Source organism: Gadus chalcogrammus, chromosome 15 (genome assembly GCF_026213295.1).
Source record: "Gadus chalcogrammus isolate NIFS_2021 chromosome 15, NIFS_Gcha_1.0, whole genome shotgun sequence".
In the NCBI taxonomy this organism is placed as follows: Eukaryota; Metazoa; Chordata; class Actinopteri; order Gadiformes; family Gadidae; genus Gadus; species Gadus chalcogrammus.
Window position 1 is genome coordinate 23,403,613 of NC_079426.1, and position 18,079 is coordinate 23,421,691.

Below are 18,079 nucleotides of genomic sequence, written 5' to 3' on the forward strand. Positions count from 1 at the left end.
AAGATTAAAGCACCCAGGAGCCATTGAATTCTAAAAAGGGTGTGGTTTAAAACGCGTAAAGACTTAAATGCTTATATCAACATCAAATTGGACTCCTATGATCTTGAGTCCGATCAAAAGTTGTTCTGAATCAAATTTTGAACGAGAAAGATTCAACATATTTCAAATTAGGAAAAAAAAATCACAACAGTTCATAGACGGAATGTTTGATTTGAGCGAGACCAACTTAGTGGCTATTGGGGACCAAAGTCCCAACTGCTTAAGTAAAATGAAGTTGATTGACAAACAACAGGGCCGCCAGAGGAATCGTCCAAAATTAATTTAATGCTAAAAAGCAAGGTTAACTTAACCCAATTCTCATCAAAAAAGAATCATGGGTCCGGATAAACTCCTCCAAATTGTATCCAGATCGGGCGATAGGGGGAGCTATATCAATTAACTGAAAATGCAGACTTTGGATGGACATATTTTCTGAACTTTTTCTTCTACAGTCATGAAATCCGGTAGACATTTGTGTATCCTCATGTTCAGCAAATGTTCCCAGGAAACAAAGAACCTGTAACAAAATGGCGGCTGGCTTCCAAATTAGCCAAATCAATGATAGGTGACTAAAGGTGGGGTTAACTTGAGTCAATAATCACCAAACTTGGTGTATTTAAAGAAGCATAGGTCAAGGTTAACTAGGCAAAAGTTCTTCAAAATAGGACTATAGGGGGCGCTAAAGCGATCAATTGAAAACTTTAAAGAATTATAACTCCTCAGCCTTTTGACGTACGGTCATGACGTTTTGTTTCCCCATCAACAGATCCAAGCTGAGGCTATTCCAGCGTTGTCAACCGTATGCAAACAAAAACAGTCTTAATTATCTGCGTCAGGGTCTTAATGGTTTGTCAGGGTCTTAATGGTCTGACAGGGTCTTATTGGTCTGCGTCAGGGTTTTAATGGCCTGTCAGGGTCTTAATGGTCTGACAGGGTCTAAAGGTGCGGCCACACCAGATGCGTATCTCGCGTAATTTTTACGCGAGATACGCGCGTAAAATGTTGCTTGACCATTTTGTGTCAAAAATGGTCGCATACGCGCCATACGCGCCATACGCGCCTACGTCACTCGCCTAGATGAGTCCATGTCCATGCAAGTGAACGGAGCGTTCCCTCTTCGTCATAACTATCAAACCAAACATCCTTCACATTCACCGAGCGAACATTACGAAAGTAAAATGCACATTTCTCGCTAAAAATGTTTCCATAAACGCATTTAATGGCGTAACTATGTTACTATTTCCACCCAGAATAAAGAAAGTTGTCGGCCGTGGCTGCGCTGGAGTCCGAGGTAGGAAACCCAAACGCCGCCGTGTTTGGGTGATAGAGTTTAGATCGGGTTAGATTAAATAATCTCGGCTATAAATAACAATAATCGGGTTAAATAACTTCACATGGTGTGTCTGGTGTGTTTCCAGCATTCTTAGTGTTGATCAGCAGATATATAGTCCGCCAAGACGTTGAGGTTGCTTAGTAACCAGAGACTCTGTCCATGCAAGTGAACGGAGCGTTCCCTCTTCGTCATAACTATCAAACCAAACATCCTTCACATTCACCGAGCGAACATTATGAAAGTAAAATGCACATTTCTCGCTAGAAATGTTTCCATAAAAGCATTTAATGGCGTAACTATGTTACTTTTTCCACACAGAATAAAGAAAGATGTCGGCCGTATGCTTCTGTCCAAGCTCACTACTCTCTGCCAGTGACGTCGGGTCAAGCTCAACACTGATTGGGCAACGCGGCTAATCGTCATGCGTATGAGCGTAAAAAGTTACATTTTTTGAACTCTTGAAATGTACGCGATATACGCGATATACGCTCGTATAGCGCGTAAATATACGCGCCTCATACGCGCGTTACGCGCGTAAAATGTTGCTTATACGCGTGAAACGCGTATTACGCGCGTAAACCAATGGTTCCCTATGGAAAAAATGGCGATTTTATACGCGAAGTACGCGAGATACGCGTCTGGTGTGGCCGCACCTTAATTGGCGGCTTTAGGCTTGAAACCCGTAAAATGCTGCTTGCAGCTTTAATTCATCATTATTATTGAATCAATAAAAACTGGTTGCTTGGTTATTCTACAATTTTTGGTCAAGAAGTACCAAGATGGCGGCTTGAATTTCTTCATGGAGCTTCAGACCCTCGTGATAAGCGGTTCTGTTTAACATGTGAACAACTACATTACAGAGAATATGGCTGTGTTTTCATATTCCTCAATAACCTCCATAAACAATTTATAAACCATTGAGATCCCTCACAATGAGCAGAAGTTTTTTTCCATTCCAACAGTTAAATCTTTACCATCAGCTTCATCGTCCAGAGAACCTCCAGAAGATCTACGTCCTGCTCGGTACTTCTTCTGTCTGGAGCGGATTCTCTGCATGCTTTAACACAGATAAGATAATATAGATACAGGAAACATGAGGGATTCTCCTTTTATATAAATAAATCAGCAACTAATATCCCCATGACGATGCTTCATCGTCATACATTGTTATCCAATTTTATTTTATAGCTGTATTTATTACAATTACAACACATAACAATTCTTCAATTCCTGTGTGGCTACGAGAGGAGCGTCAATGTTTGTTAAATATAATATCAATTAGGAATAATATATTTTAGCAAATCTTTGTAGATACCTTCTCAAGAATGTCACTAGAACTGAGGCACTGAAGCTACAAAACATCCTTACGATCTCTTTAGCTGTGAGAGGGACTTCTCCTCGGCCTTCTGGTGGAACGTCATGTCCTTCACCAGACTGGCTCTGAACAGCTCAAAACCCCTGGGAGCAAAGCAATACCGCATTTAGTTGGTCTTTGTCTTACCAGCCATACTACACTTACGCATCACTCAACTATTATTTAACTAATTGAAAATGTTAATGCCTTCAATCTGTTAATGCTAAAAATAAATGAATACTATGCTGTTAAACATTCTGCATGTTTTACCTGCAGAATTTGAGGAAGTGACTGGGTCTCTAAATTGAAAAAAGTCTGTTAAGATATTTTTACCAAACCAAAATCAACCTGGGATGGTGGTTTCCACTCTTACCTTGAAGCCTGTTTGGCGGAGGCCTGGAGCTCTGCTGTCACGTGCAGGAAGTAGAAGCTGAGGAAGACCCGCCTCTGGAGCAGCAGGAAGAGGAAACAGATGCTGTCCCAGATGATGCCCGCCTCCTCCACTGGGAGGGTGCAGGTCTTGTCGCCCACAGACTTGGCTGATGGAAGGAATTCAAAAAACATGCATGTGAAAAAGAGCACTTGAGGTGTCATTAAGATAGAAATGCAAGAAATACAGGATGTCCACAGAATTGCATCATGCAAGAAGTCACGTTGTCAGTGGATGAGAAAATGGGTCTTTCTATTTGTATAGAAGTGCTTGAGGAAATCAGTACTTACGGTCATAATAACCCTTCACTGTGCAAACTAGACTGAAGAGCTGTATCACCCAACAAAAATCTTTCTGCATCCCAACTACAAATACACATGCCAGGATCTGCATTCAAAACACAAACAAAACACAAGTCAGTAGGATTATTTCATAATATTATGATATATATATATATAAGTATGTGTATATTAACTATTATTCCTAGTTCAGAGACAAATGTAGTTTATTTTAATCCATGATTTCAAGTACTTTGATAATAATAATTTGATAACCATCCACAGACAAAAGGACTTAATCAGGGTAATCTGGGTCTGTAGATGTGTCCTGTGTGTGTTTGAGGTTTTTTGAGGACCTCACTTACCGATAACAGATTCTTTGCAATGATAACTGCTACATTATAGATGATAAGGCAGTCCCACACAGCAAGGCGGGCCCTTGCTGGTTTGACCAATAGCTGAGTCCCAAACAAAAAGAAGAAGAAACACGCCAGCAAATAACCCAGTCCGAACACAGAGATCCTTGTCGCTCCTGTGACAAAGACCACTGACAGCACAAACCAGTAGAGGTATCGGAACACCAGGACTTTAGCCATATCGAGGTAACACCTGGGATGAGCAGAGGGAAACAAAGGGAACAAGAGAGGAGTCATTACTATGGAACAATATAGGAAAACAGCTGAATCTTGTACAGATCGTAGACTAGTTGCAGTGTACAGAATGATATAAATGTGGTACGTGCTGTGACATGGTTAATCCTGCCTTCCATTCCAGAGTGACAGATGAGTAAGTGACAAGCCGGCTTGATGCACCAAGCAATAGTTTACATATGAATGTTTGATGGTTGGACAGATTATGAGGTGAATAGTTCAATAGAGGATGCTTTTTGCCTGCAGTTGATGAAATTGGGTGTTGGGTTGAATAGTTGGTTCTCCATTGGATCAGGACAGTCTGTGTTCTCCCCCGCAAGAACCATCCAATCCTCTGTCCGCTCATTCTCAAACACCTTCCACTGCTGGGAGGCACACATCAGCAGGACAAAATCCGCTGTAGACACACAAACACATGCATCAAGACCAACACGTAACAAAACCTTTGGCTTCTACCACTGTTGGATGAACCATAACCATGTTTTACATGACCTCATCACTTCAATTAATCCCTCACTCAAGTCCAAAAAACTGCATTATAAGGAAACATGTTGCTTGTTCAAAATAAGCATTTGCTGTGTTTTCAGAAAATGTAATTGTACACAACCAATTGGAACAGCTCCTTATGAGTACGGCATTTAGGTCCTGATTTGAATACCTATAAGATTTTGTGAGTTGGGCTCAGTGTAGAAATCGGGCAGATAGATCCACTTAATCAGAGCGGAGTTGATCATCACTGGAGTGTTCCACCGCCAAGGATAGTCTAAACAGAGGAGGGACGGAGAGTCAAGAGGGTTATAGTGGAGACTGCCTCAAACCACCCGTCATCAGGATACTTATAGTGAATATATATATATTTAAAATCCATTGAATAGACCCTTTTCACAGGATTCACCATAGGACACATAGTTGTCGCTCCAACACTAATTATGGGTCTGCTATTAAAGGGCACATCGTCATTTGGCCTCATGGACAACTCGTACGCACACATCTGTGCCTATAAGGCTTGTACAAGGGCTTTGAATGTATTAACCTTTATACAACAATAAACAATAAAATAGTATTAATAAGAATAAGCCGGTTAATATATTGTTTCGCCTTTTATAGGCTCTAGAATAACTCAAAACAAAGATTTATAATCGCTGAGTGAGTATCACACGTTAGGCCTTATTCATTACTTATCACGACAACTCCAACCTTCTAATCCTATCTACATTCTCTTTGCTTACACCTTATCCTCTCTAATCTGTTGAACATGAAGGAAGCGATCTGCCAGTCTTTAAGGCGGCTGGACTCTGTGCGCTTCTGGCCCAAACTGTGCTGCCTTTTATAGCCCCTATACTCCTCAGAACATCTTTTAATATTATTAAACATGACCAATATTTTAGGTTTGCAGCAGTAAAATCACTTTAACTACATGGGCACATGGGTCGCTTTGCCTTGCCAACATCTCTATCGGAATCTATTTCAAATCAAATCAAACAGTTATTTTCTTTCGGATACTGTGCAGGCATGAAAGCATTGGTTATTTTTCCCAACTCCTTCACCTCAGAAGGGGCTCTGATGCCACTACTGACTGCTAAATATTTCTTGTTTTTTGTTTTATTGATTTTCTGCTCTGCAATATATTCGTGTTTTTGCAAACCTTCTTGCAGAGATCGGGGGATACCTTGACTGGTTCAATCTGCTGTTGCATTAAAGACCCATAACTCGCTTTAGGAGGGACACCTGTGTCTGTCCTATGATGACGCCTCTTTGGAGAGAGTACAGAGCGTGGCCTTACCGATACAGAGGGCGGGCGGCATCCCCACGCAGAGGACATACTGATAAATCATGAAAACGCACAGGAATAGGCAGTACTTAGGCCAGATCCGAGCCATTGCTGCCCGCCTCCGCCTCACTATGATGATCACCAGCCAGCAGCCGTGGATTATAACCACAAAGTTCATCCTCTGGCCAATCACATTAATCGTCATCAGAAAGCATATCTGTTAGAAATGAGATAAGAGAAAATATATGAAAGAAGGAATGAGGGAATAGTCCAACTTTATGTCCTACTTTTCAAATGTTCTTGAATCCTATAGACCTGGGCTGTTTGCGGAAGCACTTTGCCTATGTAATGCACAATGAGCAGGGGTCCAAGAACCTCTGGATTGTACGGTTCTACTCATTCAGCCGGTCTGAATTTTGACAAAGGCATAGTTCAAGTCTTATCAATAGGGTTAACATTTTTAAAACTGGGAAAAACAAGGGAAAGTAATAGACACACAAATATCTATGAAACTTTCCTTTTACACTTAAAACACTATCGGTCTGATCTGGATTGTGTGCAACATTTCCTGTTGGGAATTTAAGATTAAGACTATGATTTGTGAGCATGATGCAATGTTTTGCCCTAGCTGCCCAACATCTTTGTCTTTGTTTGATTACGTGTTCTACCATCTGTTTTGCGGTGATGGTTTCTGTAGAGTGACGGAAACAAGCTACCCTATTACAGAAGCAGCTTGGCACTCTACATTGTATTTTTTACTATTTATGCTTTGATGTATGCTCAGTGTACCTTCAAGTATAACAAAACATATATAGAGTATAAAAAAATTATCATTTTGTTTAAATCTTATAATAATAATAGCAGGCCTGTCGCACCAGTTACTCAAGTTACTCATGTGCGCATGTGCCAAGCAGCCTGCAGCTCATACACACACACAGCACGCGCAAACGCATACATACACCACAAGCATGCACATACACACCGCATACAAACACCGCACACACACGCACATGTGCACAAACATACATGGAAACGCACACACACACACAACACACACTTACACGCACGCGCACACACCACACGTCAAGAGAAAGGCAGCGACAGACGTTATGTTTTTAATCATGACGGCTCCGCCATCGACACATGTGCAGGTAAAAACACACACGCACGCGCACACAGCCAGCGACACTCAGCATTAAAACGGCTCGGCCATCGACACACGCGCAGGTTAGAACAATGTTACGTAAATAAAGCACATAAGCTGTAATTACTACACACAGCCACAAGAGAGCAGGATCAAACATACAAGCTGTAATATCTACCCCAGCCACAGAAGGCAGCATCTTTAAGACAGACACGGAAGCCGCATTTAAGACGTCACATAGACCACGCCTACTTCACATAGGCCCCGCCTACTGGAGCCAGATGAGGTCAGAATTAGTGGTGGATTTAATGATTTGTTTCCGTGACCCAGTTCGCGTGATTCAGTTCGCCAAGAGGAGTCGTTCGCGAATCGTTTGTTCAGTCGAGTTTCCGGTAGCACTAACTCCACTGAGTCTGACTGACTCAGCTGAGAACCGTGCAATGGCGTCCATTCCATGATGCGATTTACCGCTACCGGAAACCAGGCTGAACGAACAAACGATTCGCGAACGACTCCTCCCAGTTCAGTCGAGTTTCCTGTGAATCAATTCACCGGAAACTCGGTGGAGGAGTCGTTCGCGAATCAGCCTAGTTTCCGGTAGCAGTGAATCGCATCATGGAATGCATGCCATTGCACGGTTCTCAGCTGAGTCAGTCAGACTCAATGCTACCGGAAACTCGACTGAACTGGGAGGAGTCGTTTGCGAATCGTTTGTTCGTCCAGCCTGGTTTCCGGTAGCGGTAAATCGCATCATGGAATGCACGCCATTGTACGGTTCTCAGCTGAGTCAGTCAGACTCAGTAGAGTTAGTGCTACCGGATCTCGTTCGTTCGTTCAGTCGAGTTTCCGGTGAATCGAATGGTGAACGAGACGAACGAACAAATGAGAGAAACCGTTTTTTTTCCCCTTCAAATTCTGTAAAAGTCATACTGCAGCCATACCGTAAATCAAAAAATCTTGAATTTTTTTATGGTACTGCACCCAAAGGTGGCGCTATTGTTAAAAAATCATGAATTAGGCTTATTTCTCCTCACCAGATTGACCTGGACTCAATATTCTTTCAGAATATCAATCTCTAGAATCAGACGCATCTTTTTCACCCTGGTCTTCTGCTCTAAAAATGTTTACTTTTCCCACAATTTCATAGAAAAGCCAAACGTCCACATTCTCAACCCATTTTGCCTATATGAACATTTTGTTATTGTATAACTACCATACGGCTATCTTTAGGACACTGGTTAAGGAGTTGGACTGGTAACCGGAGGGTGGCCAGTTCGAATCCCGAGCCTCCACGGATGAGGTGCCCTTGAGCAAGGCACCTGAAACCCCCACCTGCTCCACGGGTGCTGCACCGCGGCAGCCCACTGCTCCGGTAGTGCCGGTGTGTCCCCATGCGTGTGCCCCCATGTGTGTGGACCTCTGTGTGTGTATGTGTTCACCGGCTACCCGGATGGGTCAAAAGCAGAGAAGAATTTCCCCCTAAAAGGGATGAATAAAGGATAACAAATACCATTAACAGTGTAGATTTTCAGATCTTTACTCTTTTAAGAAATCCCTTTATTCTCTTGTGAAATGTGTGCTTGGAGTTTTCTTCATGTTGTGTGCTTATGAATCGACATTTTCACCATGTGAATGAGGCTTCATGCAGTTCAGGAATGTCAGTGGCTCAACGGGATAATGCCGTGTACTAATGATACCTAGGTTGAAAGTTTGAATCCTGTTTAGAGCATTATGAACAAGCTGAACATGACATTCTGTCATTGCCAGTCATTTAAGAAACACAACATTGAACAGCACCTGAAATTCATCAGGCAATCAACATTCCGGCTCATTTGTTTCCAAGAGTCGGATTGCCCAGACACAGTATGGCATTAAGGGGAACTCCTCATTGACCATTTTTCCTTCATAATTAACTCTTGTCATATTTATATTTCTTCTGTTAATGTTCTTGACTACAAATGTTTAATTTCCCCAGAATTCCAAATATTTTTCAGGTATATGCTTTGAAGAAACCCCTTAATTAATTTGAGAAATGCTTTGAGTTTTCTGGATGTTGTGTGCTTATCAATAGACATTTTGACCATGTGAATGAGGCTGCAGTGGAACATCTTTCGTTATATTTTTATATCTTCCATTAGTGTGTTCTTGACTTTTAATTTAGCTTGGGCCCTGTTAATCACCGCTTGCGGTTATATTTTTTCGTATGTTTTTCTGTGTATGCTATGTGTGGCTGTAGGGCAGACTAATGCTGCCTGTCTTGGCCAGGACACTGGAAGAGATGTTTAATCTCGATGATTATTATTTTCAACTAACCAATGGTAGTTGCATTGCATTTTAAATGTCAATGCACTTTTCAGCCCTGAATAACAATAAAAGCTATTTAATAATTGATTTGCATGCATAGTATACTACACTTTCCATTGAACAATTACCTGTTACCATAAATTGACTAATTTTATAATGTCATCAAATTCTCACACACTAGCTCTGCTTTCAGACACACGTGTAAGTCCTGATATTCTCCTGATTGGCCGTATGTGTGAACAACATATACTGACACACACACACACACACACACACACACACACACACACACACACACACACACACACACACACACACACACACACACACACACACACACACACACACACTAAAACACACACACACACTTTGCTCATCTTAAAGTCTATCCACATGCTTTGAGGTGAGACAAAATGGAAAGCAAGCTAGAGAATGATGAAAGAGAACAAGAAATGGATGTATAGGAAGGAGAGAGGGAGAGATAAATGAAGTAGGAGAGACAGAGAGTTACAGATACATGTGAAATGTGAAAGCACTCAAGAGATCTGGTGATGATGATGTGTTATTGGTTGAAGAGGCTTGGACTCCACGTATACACAACCAGGGGTCCTACTTTACACTTCAGCACTCCTGTGTTCAACATGCCTATCAAGCTACTAGCACAGTTAGCTGCGTCCGTAGGAGAGGCTGTGAACTACAAACGATCTTGCAGAGTAACAGACGTCTTACTAACGGCCCCAGCTGCTTCTCGGCCTGATATAGAACTGATTTCATACAGTTCATTGGTCAGGAGAATAGAACAGAACTACACAATGACGCATGTGATATGTGATCAATTGTGTAATTCAATGCCTACGCCATGACTGTGGGATCTAACCATTTTATGAAGGGAAACACATAATTAAGCTGTTAAAATAACCACAGCTGGGGTAATTGTAGGGTATAAAAACAAGAGGTTGTTGCTTAACAATGTGTTGAAAAGCACAAAACAAACAAACCTCCAGCCCAAACTTGTAGAAGGCGTAGTTGAGCAGGTACTTGAGGCAGTTCATGAGGCCCTGGTCCAGAGTGTCTCTGGTGGCCGCGGGGAACAGGGTCTGGACCGCAGGGGGGGAGCACTGGACCTGGCAGTAGTGGTGGATCTGGTGACGGTAGACTGTGGCTTCAAACACCAGCAGCATAAGGACCACCAAATGATTCTGAAAGAAGAGAATAGTCATCTGAATAAATCTCACTGCTCCAACCCACTGAACTGGAAAAGCAATGTTACACGTTTAGTGTGAGCCATCATGGGGATAGAGTTTAGCATTGACCATGTTTACACAAGCTTTCTGAACCTTGCAATGCAAAGAGGGATGTTTTTCTCAGTCCTATCAGGCGGGAAGAGTTGAACGAGAGATACAGACACCCTTCATCAAACCCCCTCCAGAGATGTTATACGCTGCATTTATCCAACATTGTTGTGCCCTGTATGTAAAATGTATACATTTAATATTTAATACAGATACAGTCTAGATTGCAAAAGCTTTGTCTTGTGTAGACAGGGCAACTATGTTGTTAAAAATTAACATTTTATACTATAAAGGAATTATAGGTGTAAGCGCACTTTGCTGTATCCCAGCACTGTGGCATCTTTCCTGAAGCCGAACCAGTTGGCGGGGTCCACGGGCCCCTTGTACAGCGTAGAGTTCTTCATCTGCTCCGGGGACAGGTTGGTCATGTTGGCGAAAGGCTGATGGGGAGGAGGTGGAGATGATAGCTCAGACCAACCCGACTTCACCCATCATTAACTGTTCTCAAACTCACATCACTTCAGGAGAAATGTTATTGATTACCTTCGCAAGTACCCATAACATGCTTACAGCACTTTTAAAATCACTTTAAAATATTGCATTTGTGTCACTTTCACGTCATTCATTTTAATGGGATGTGGGGAGGGGAGGGGGGGGGGGGAAACATGACCAATGAAGAATCTAACCTAGATGACTAACAAGTAGAGCAGTTTGTGGTGCCAACTGTGTCTGGTTTGGTTCAGAGACCGTCGGATTATAAAGGATTATATATCTTCTTTCAGTAACAATCTCTTGATATACCGTACGTTAAATCTTACCAGGCTGCAGTTGTTTGAGTACTTGTCCGGATTGACGATGACCAGCTGGTACAGCATCTTACACACGATGATGACACACACCCAGACGGTGGACAGACAGGACGCCATGGGCCTGAAGCGGCCGTAGGGCATGGCTAGGGACCACAGGACCACCAGCAACAGGTTCATGACTGAAGGCTGCAGGGGGAGAGGTGAAAACATTAAAAGAGAGGATGATATGAGCTTGTACTTATTTCTTAATATTCCAATTCTGAATAGAGCCTTAAAAGACAGATCGGATTAAGAGAGAAGAGGTGGTTACCTCTCCTAGAGCGACCCACACGGTGTAGAAGGCCACCATCTTAACGATGTGGAGTTCAAGTAACCTCCAGAGAAACTCCTGAGTCTGGGTCAACGTATCTGAAAACTGTCTGCAAAGAACCAGCAACCTGTCCATCACTAGACCCCATTTACTAGGCATAAGCGCTGGAGTCGAGGATGTGGAGGAGAGAAGAATGGTTTAGCGACAGGTGTGATATCAGATAATTTGAAAAACAAAATAAAAATATATTCATATCTATTGGTAAGTTCTTCCTGATTTGGTTTAAGTTGGGTAATTTCAGTAGAAACGACCACATAGATCTTACAAGCAGGAGCTGTTACTCAACATCTGATCATAATTTGTATATTACGTCACATACTTCAATATGTTCTCTCTTACATAAACAAGAGCTACATAATGAATTCCTACCTCAATTTAACTATAAACTGGACGATCTTATCATAAGTTCAAGCTAAAGAATGGGAGAACCACTCACCTCCATCCTCTAGATCGTGGTTTCCGATCTCCAGATCTTCATCAAGGCACTCAGTGCCCTCAGAATTGGCGCAGCCACTCTTTCTGATTTCAGGATGATATATTTAGTAATCACCATATAAACATCATATGATTAACATTAATATTTAACGCATGTATTACACATTGTATCAGTGGAGGCTTCTCCATTGAGGAGAGGGAGGAAGATCCTCCCTAACATTGTTGAGAATAAAAAATGTAGATTGCCCCGACTATTGTAATGAATGAATGCCCTTAAATATGACTACTTTATTGCCTTTGAATATATAATGTTCGTTTCCCTAGGTAAAGGGACATTAGCACCCCCTATCGCCTATTGACAATTACTTCAGGGAGGGACGTCCTCCCTCCGCCGCCGTTGACTCCCATTCATTTTCCCGAAAGTACTGGCGGCCGGTGGATAACATGGGTTTCAATGGGAGAGAGGAGGAAAATCCTCCTCTGAGTGGGTGGGACCTTAAGGGGTCTGATTCGCGCAAAAATCTATCCGTCTGCGCTATGAACCAATAAGCAGGATCCCTGGATGTTGAGCAGTGTTGCAAGATTGGTCCGATTTCCCACCCAATTGGGCTACTTTTAACCATGTTAGGCTGGAAAAATCATTGGGCGGGAAATCTGCCCAATCTGGCAACGCTGTCGATAACAAACTCGGTCTGCATTGCCGCGGTGCTCAGTCTGAGAGACGCAGAGCAAGTGAAATCTGCGATAGCGAGATCCTAAATGCACAATGGAAACATTGGAAACGGAGGACATTGTTAACGTCTTATTACAAAAACCATTCCATTCATCCAGAAAGAGGTAGACCACTTCCCAAAATCAAGGTCATCAGAAGTAATGGCAACGTCAGTGTTGTGAGTGCTACATGGTTTGCTAGGTACGCATGACTTACTGGTAGCATTACAAGCAATTGTATCTGAAAATAAACATAGCTAAATAACTTCAGTCAGTGAGGGCAAAAATAGGCCCAATAATAGGCCCAGATTTTTTTATTTACTTTTACAAATCAATAGTAGGCCTGATTTGACTAATATGCTTTGCATCCTTTCCTTCTCAAATTACAGTGATGCCACTGGTGGCTTTGTATACATTTTGTTCACATAACTCCCTCCCTGCTATTTTGTAGTTCACCAAAACACCCTGAAACAACTTGAGTCTCACATTCTTATGCCACCATACACCAACAGTGCAAGCAGGCCAATGGCAACCAAGCGCGCAGTCCTTCCTCCCTCACTTTAAAAACCACCAGCCGCCACTGCATTGTATAATAACAGCAGTCAATAACTACAGCGTATTGTAAAATAGATGGATTTATAGCAAAAGCCTAAAACATGTATAAACAATCATCTCATTAATCACCTGTGTAAAGGGTTTACGTGCTCCAGGTCTGTGAGGCTCATGAACGGCGTGTGGAAATAGTGCAGCTGCAATATGCATGCCAGCAAGAAGAAGCCGGGGATCAGGATGCTGCTGAACAGCTCTGACAGAGCAAATGTCTCCAGGCCGATGTCAGCCAACCTGGAAACGCAGACGTTATGTTAGACTATGGGAGCAGGGGTTAAGGTTAGGTTCAAACAACCGTAACCCGGTCACCGGTCAAGAAAACCATGCCTGGATAAGTTCCCCCTAATGGTGGAGCTACCTAGCATCCTTATGGTTGCAGACCCCCTCACCTTCTTCTTCTTCAAATGCTGTAAGTCTACTGTCTACTGATGACCATTAGTCAATCCTTTCCTCCGAACCTTTTCTGTTGTCAAATTTTGACTGTATTCTTTATTTGTTCTCAGCCTAAATCGTTTGGATGTATTAATTAGCCACATTACAAAACATAAAAGTAAATTTATTCTGGTAAGCTATAAACAATGTATTTGAATGGTTAAAAGACCTATGAGGAGATAAGAAAAGGTCAACCCACTGTTCCTCTGTGAACCCAGTGAGGTTCCTCCAGTAGCCAGGGAAGTCCTCAAACTGGTAGGTGTAGATTGAGATTAAGATAAGCATGGTGTAGGCCACTACCAGCCACCAGAACACCTTCAGCAGCTTCCTCCACAGGGAGTAGTACACCTGGACACATGACATATGGGTGACTGGACAGAATTAAATAATTACTTTACATAATTACCCTAGTTATCTTTGTTGTATACGGGGAAGCAGTTTACCTAGTGATTGTAAGTGCTTGGCACTGAACATCCTTACTGTGCCGAAAGCGATATATTGATTTTTATCTTTCTTCTGACAAATGTACTTATTGTAATTTGCTTTGAATAAAAGCGTCTGCTAAATGCCCTAAATGTAAAAGGTAAATTATAAATACATTTACATTATTCACAAAAACTATAATGAATCAAATAATAAAACACATAATATAACACAATAATAAATAGTACAATGACGTAGAGGAATGCAGTGGGGTGGTGACAATATCCGACCTGATAGAGGCATAGGCAGAGAAGGAAGAGCAGCATGTAAACGATTTTGTATCCAACAAGCTTCCCAGCGAAGGAGACCATGATAAACATCCCTCCACAGACGTAGATCCAGTACTTGGCATAGCAGCTCATCACCACTCCTCCCACCACCTTCAGCACTGATGCATCACCCCCACTCTGTCCTATATATGGTCATCACAGGAGAAGTAAACACAAAGAGAACATTGAGAAATGGTGACAAGGTATTCTAAGTGAACAGTCCTATACACACCAGACCCATAGACTTATCTAAGTAGTCAAACAGCCACTAAACTATAACGCTCCGTCAGTTGTTTGTTACTGGCCTCTCATCTCATATTTGTTTACGTGTCTCTAAAACATGCACAGGCTATTAAAGATGTTTGTAATAAAATAATATTGTGATATTGTTTATGTTAGCGTTTCATGGCTAAATATACACTTCTGCAGGTGGGCATGTCTGTGTAAGCAAGAGGAAAGGAATAACCTTCACCTCTGGTATTGACCTCTTGGAGTTGAGTGAACATCTTAATTTTCCTACTGAAAATCTCTTTCACTGATTGCCGCAACAACAGCCAGAAGGTAAGAGTAAAGAGAAGCTGAGGAGAAAAGAAATGTACAGAAACATAAGTGGATTTAAACAAATTTCTATCTAAATAAAGTTAAACACCCAGTTCCGAGCCATCTTGTGAGACTATCTTGTGTGACTTCTAAGACCTGCTTTCAAGTCCTTGGTTTCTCTTACTTTATTGTCAATTAAATAGGGACCTGCTTACCATAGCGCCTAGCCTGAGGCATGGGTACTGAGCCCTATCTAAGCCCAGCTGTCTGAGACTCAGCAGCCCCACATTGTTGGGCAGCTCTAGCTGGAACTCCATGGCCCAGATGAACTGCAGAGAACACAGCGCCAGGCCGTAGAACAGGATGAAGGGCGAGCACAGCATGGCCACGTGGCGTCTGAACAAACACAAGGAAATAGGATTGTTCAAAATGTATAGGAAAGTTTTTCAATACATTGGCTTCAGACCTGAATGTTATTGTCTTTATAGTACCTGGACCGCACAATCCATATGAGACAAGCCCATAGCAACAGCACAAAGGTCAGCCAGCTGTGGTAAGTGATGCTCCACACCTAACGAAAATGTAAATTATGAAGAAAAAACATGAACTTGATGTAGTAACATAATAATAATAATAATAATAATAATAATAATAATAAATTCGATTTATATAGCGCATTTCTAGGACTCAAAGTCGCTTTAAACTGAGGGGAGGTGGTGGTAAAACAAACAACAGACATACATCACTGACACACACTCAGATAGGAGGGGGGGTTGGGGCTAAGAGAAGGCAGTAGAGAAAAGATTGGTCTTGAGGCGGCATTGGACAAATGGGAGGGAATTTGAGTCTCTGATGTCTTTGGGGAGGGAGTTCCAGAGCCTGGGAGCAACCCTGGAGAAGGCTCTGTCCCCGAAACAGTGAATGTTGAGGCAGCTGATGCCACTGAAGTGATTGAGTAGCTGAAAACTGAGAATGTGTTTAATCATCTTCTGCCTGACAACTTACAGACTAACACACAGAGCTGAGCAGAGCATGAAGATGAGGGTCAGCGTAAGAGATATGACCTCCAAACAGCGAGAGGAGCCAAGAGGCGTCAGACCAATGTACACCAGCTCCTCCGGATCACAGTTCATGTACACATGTACACTACCTATCACTACCGGATCACATGTACACTACCTATCACTATCACTATCTTGCTGTAAATTACTCTTAGGAAGGTTCATTAATAAGGTAACCACTTCCTGCAGGCTTTTAATGATACCTAGTTTATAATATTATGGGTCTTCTACTTTGGGGACTTCCGGCGGAATTAGCGTGATCCAAACGTTTTTAAGTGGTTGCGAGTTCAGAAGACGTAATTTCAGTAGGCTATGTGAAGGAAGGTTGCTTGACACTGCTCTGCATGAACATGGTGTTCAGAGTGGATTGCGAAAGACAAGGGATCTGGAACTTCTCAATGTTTTTGATTTTGTGGTAGGTAAGGTGGCAGAATAACTATGAAGAATTGTTTGACTGTATTTTTAACTGTGTACTGTATATCTTAACAGTCATGTTAATATTAGCCTCTACTGAAATTAATTTGTAATAGTTATATATTGTGTGATCTACCCTATCCAGTTATGTATCAACTAATTGCATTTCTACGATACGGACACGATTTGAGGACCCATGACAGAGCATAACATTGGATGCACTTGTTTGACCCTAGTGAGATGTACCATCATGGCTATGAGAGCACAGACGTAGCTCTGCTGCATCACCACTCGTCCCATGACAAAGAACGGGTTTTCTCCTTCTGGGTTAATGGCAGGGCAGAGGTCTGGGGAAAAAAGGCTGAATTAAGAAATGAACTATATCGTATCCTGCTGCTAAAAATGTGTTTTTAGTTTTTTAAATTTATACCGTAAAATAATCAATATTATGTTAAATATATTTTATAGATGCAGCTTACCACTAATGGCCTCTCCCCCAGTGTCTGGTCTCTCTGAATGACCTGAAGACAGGAGCATAAACTAACACACACACACACACACACACACACACACACACACACACACACACACACACACACACACACACACACACACACACACACACACACACACACACACACACACACACACTGTAAATAAAAGATGAGGCTGTAAACAACAATTCTTATTTTCTTGTGTTAATATACATGTACCTGTGTTTCATCCTCATAGTTATGCCTCTGTGTCCTCCTGGAACTGAGCTCCACATTATCACTTGTTGGCTCACCTTTTTTCTGATGAAAATACATACACACACACACACACACACACACACACACACACACACACACACACACACACACACACACACACACACACACACACACACACACACACACACACACACACACACGTATTACACAGGTATATGACAGGCCCTATCTGTTCTATGTCAATCTGTAGTGGTCTTCAGACCATGCAGTCAGGGACTGGATGCTTTGGTCTGAGCTGGGTGAAAAAGCACCCCAACCAACATGACCAGGGTCCCGGTTCCAGGTTAAACTCCTTAGTGTGTTCAGTGGATGCTCTCCTTTGTTTGGCTCTTTGTTAGACATCTTCCCCTGTGGTTGATTAGTTCCAATGTATAAATGTTCCTAAGTCGGGGTTCTCCATGCTTAGTCTTCATATAACCTTGTTGTTTTCTATGTTTCTGTTTTCTCTTTGGCGACATTTCTGGCCCCTTAGTCTATGACTAGTTTTATGTTCTTCTATTGGAAGTCACGGCGAATGCCTCGATTCCTCCTTTTTTGGAGAAAATACAATTGTGCATCCTTACCAGTCCCCTGAGTTC

At 42.1% G+C, this 18,079-nt stretch overlaps 1 protein-coding gene across 2 annotated transcripts in view; it reads right to left on the minus strand.

The window, feature by feature from the left end:
• The window catches only part of LOC130405092 (piezo-type mechanosensitive ion channel component 1-like), a 62,766-nt gene that overhangs the window by 27,948 nt on the left and 16,739 nt on the right, over positions 1–18,079 (minus strand). For both annotated transcript variants that reach the window (XM_056610057.1, XM_056610058.1), the window contains exons 7-28: positions 17,442–17,522; positions 17,208–17,268; positions 16,975–17,075; positions 15,745–15,824; positions 15,469–15,649; positions 15,186–15,291; positions 14,675–14,856; positions 14,161–14,309; positions 13,605–13,763; positions 12,211–12,293; positions 11,715–11,878; positions 11,414–11,590; positions 10,910–11,035; positions 10,302–10,502; positions 5,868–6,072; positions 4,743–4,847; positions 4,325–4,481; positions 3,800–4,043; positions 3,447–3,543; positions 3,100–3,265; positions 2,741–2,830; positions 2,347–2,429 (exon numbers count right to left, since the gene is read on the minus strand). In XM_056610057.1, coding sequence (XP_056466032.1) covers positions 2,347–2,429; positions 2,741–2,830; positions 3,100–3,265; positions 3,447–3,543; positions 3,800–4,043; positions 4,325–4,481; positions 4,743–4,847; positions 5,868–6,072; positions 10,302–10,502; positions 10,910–11,035; positions 11,414–11,590; positions 11,715–11,878; positions 12,211–12,293; positions 13,605–13,763; positions 14,161–14,309; positions 14,675–14,856; positions 15,186–15,291; positions 15,469–15,649; positions 15,745–15,824; positions 16,975–17,075; positions 17,208–17,268; positions 17,442–17,522 — 2,998 coding nt within the window. The remainder of the gene's footprint in view (positions 1–2,346; positions 2,430–2,740; positions 2,831–3,099; positions 3,266–3,446; positions 3,544–3,799; positions 4,044–4,324; positions 4,482–4,742; positions 4,848–5,867; positions 6,073–10,301; positions 10,503–10,909; positions 11,036–11,413; positions 11,591–11,714; positions 11,879–12,210; positions 12,294–13,604; positions 13,764–14,160; positions 14,310–14,674; positions 14,857–15,185; positions 15,292–15,468; positions 15,650–15,744; positions 15,825–16,974; positions 17,076–17,207; positions 17,269–17,441; positions 17,523–18,079) is intronic.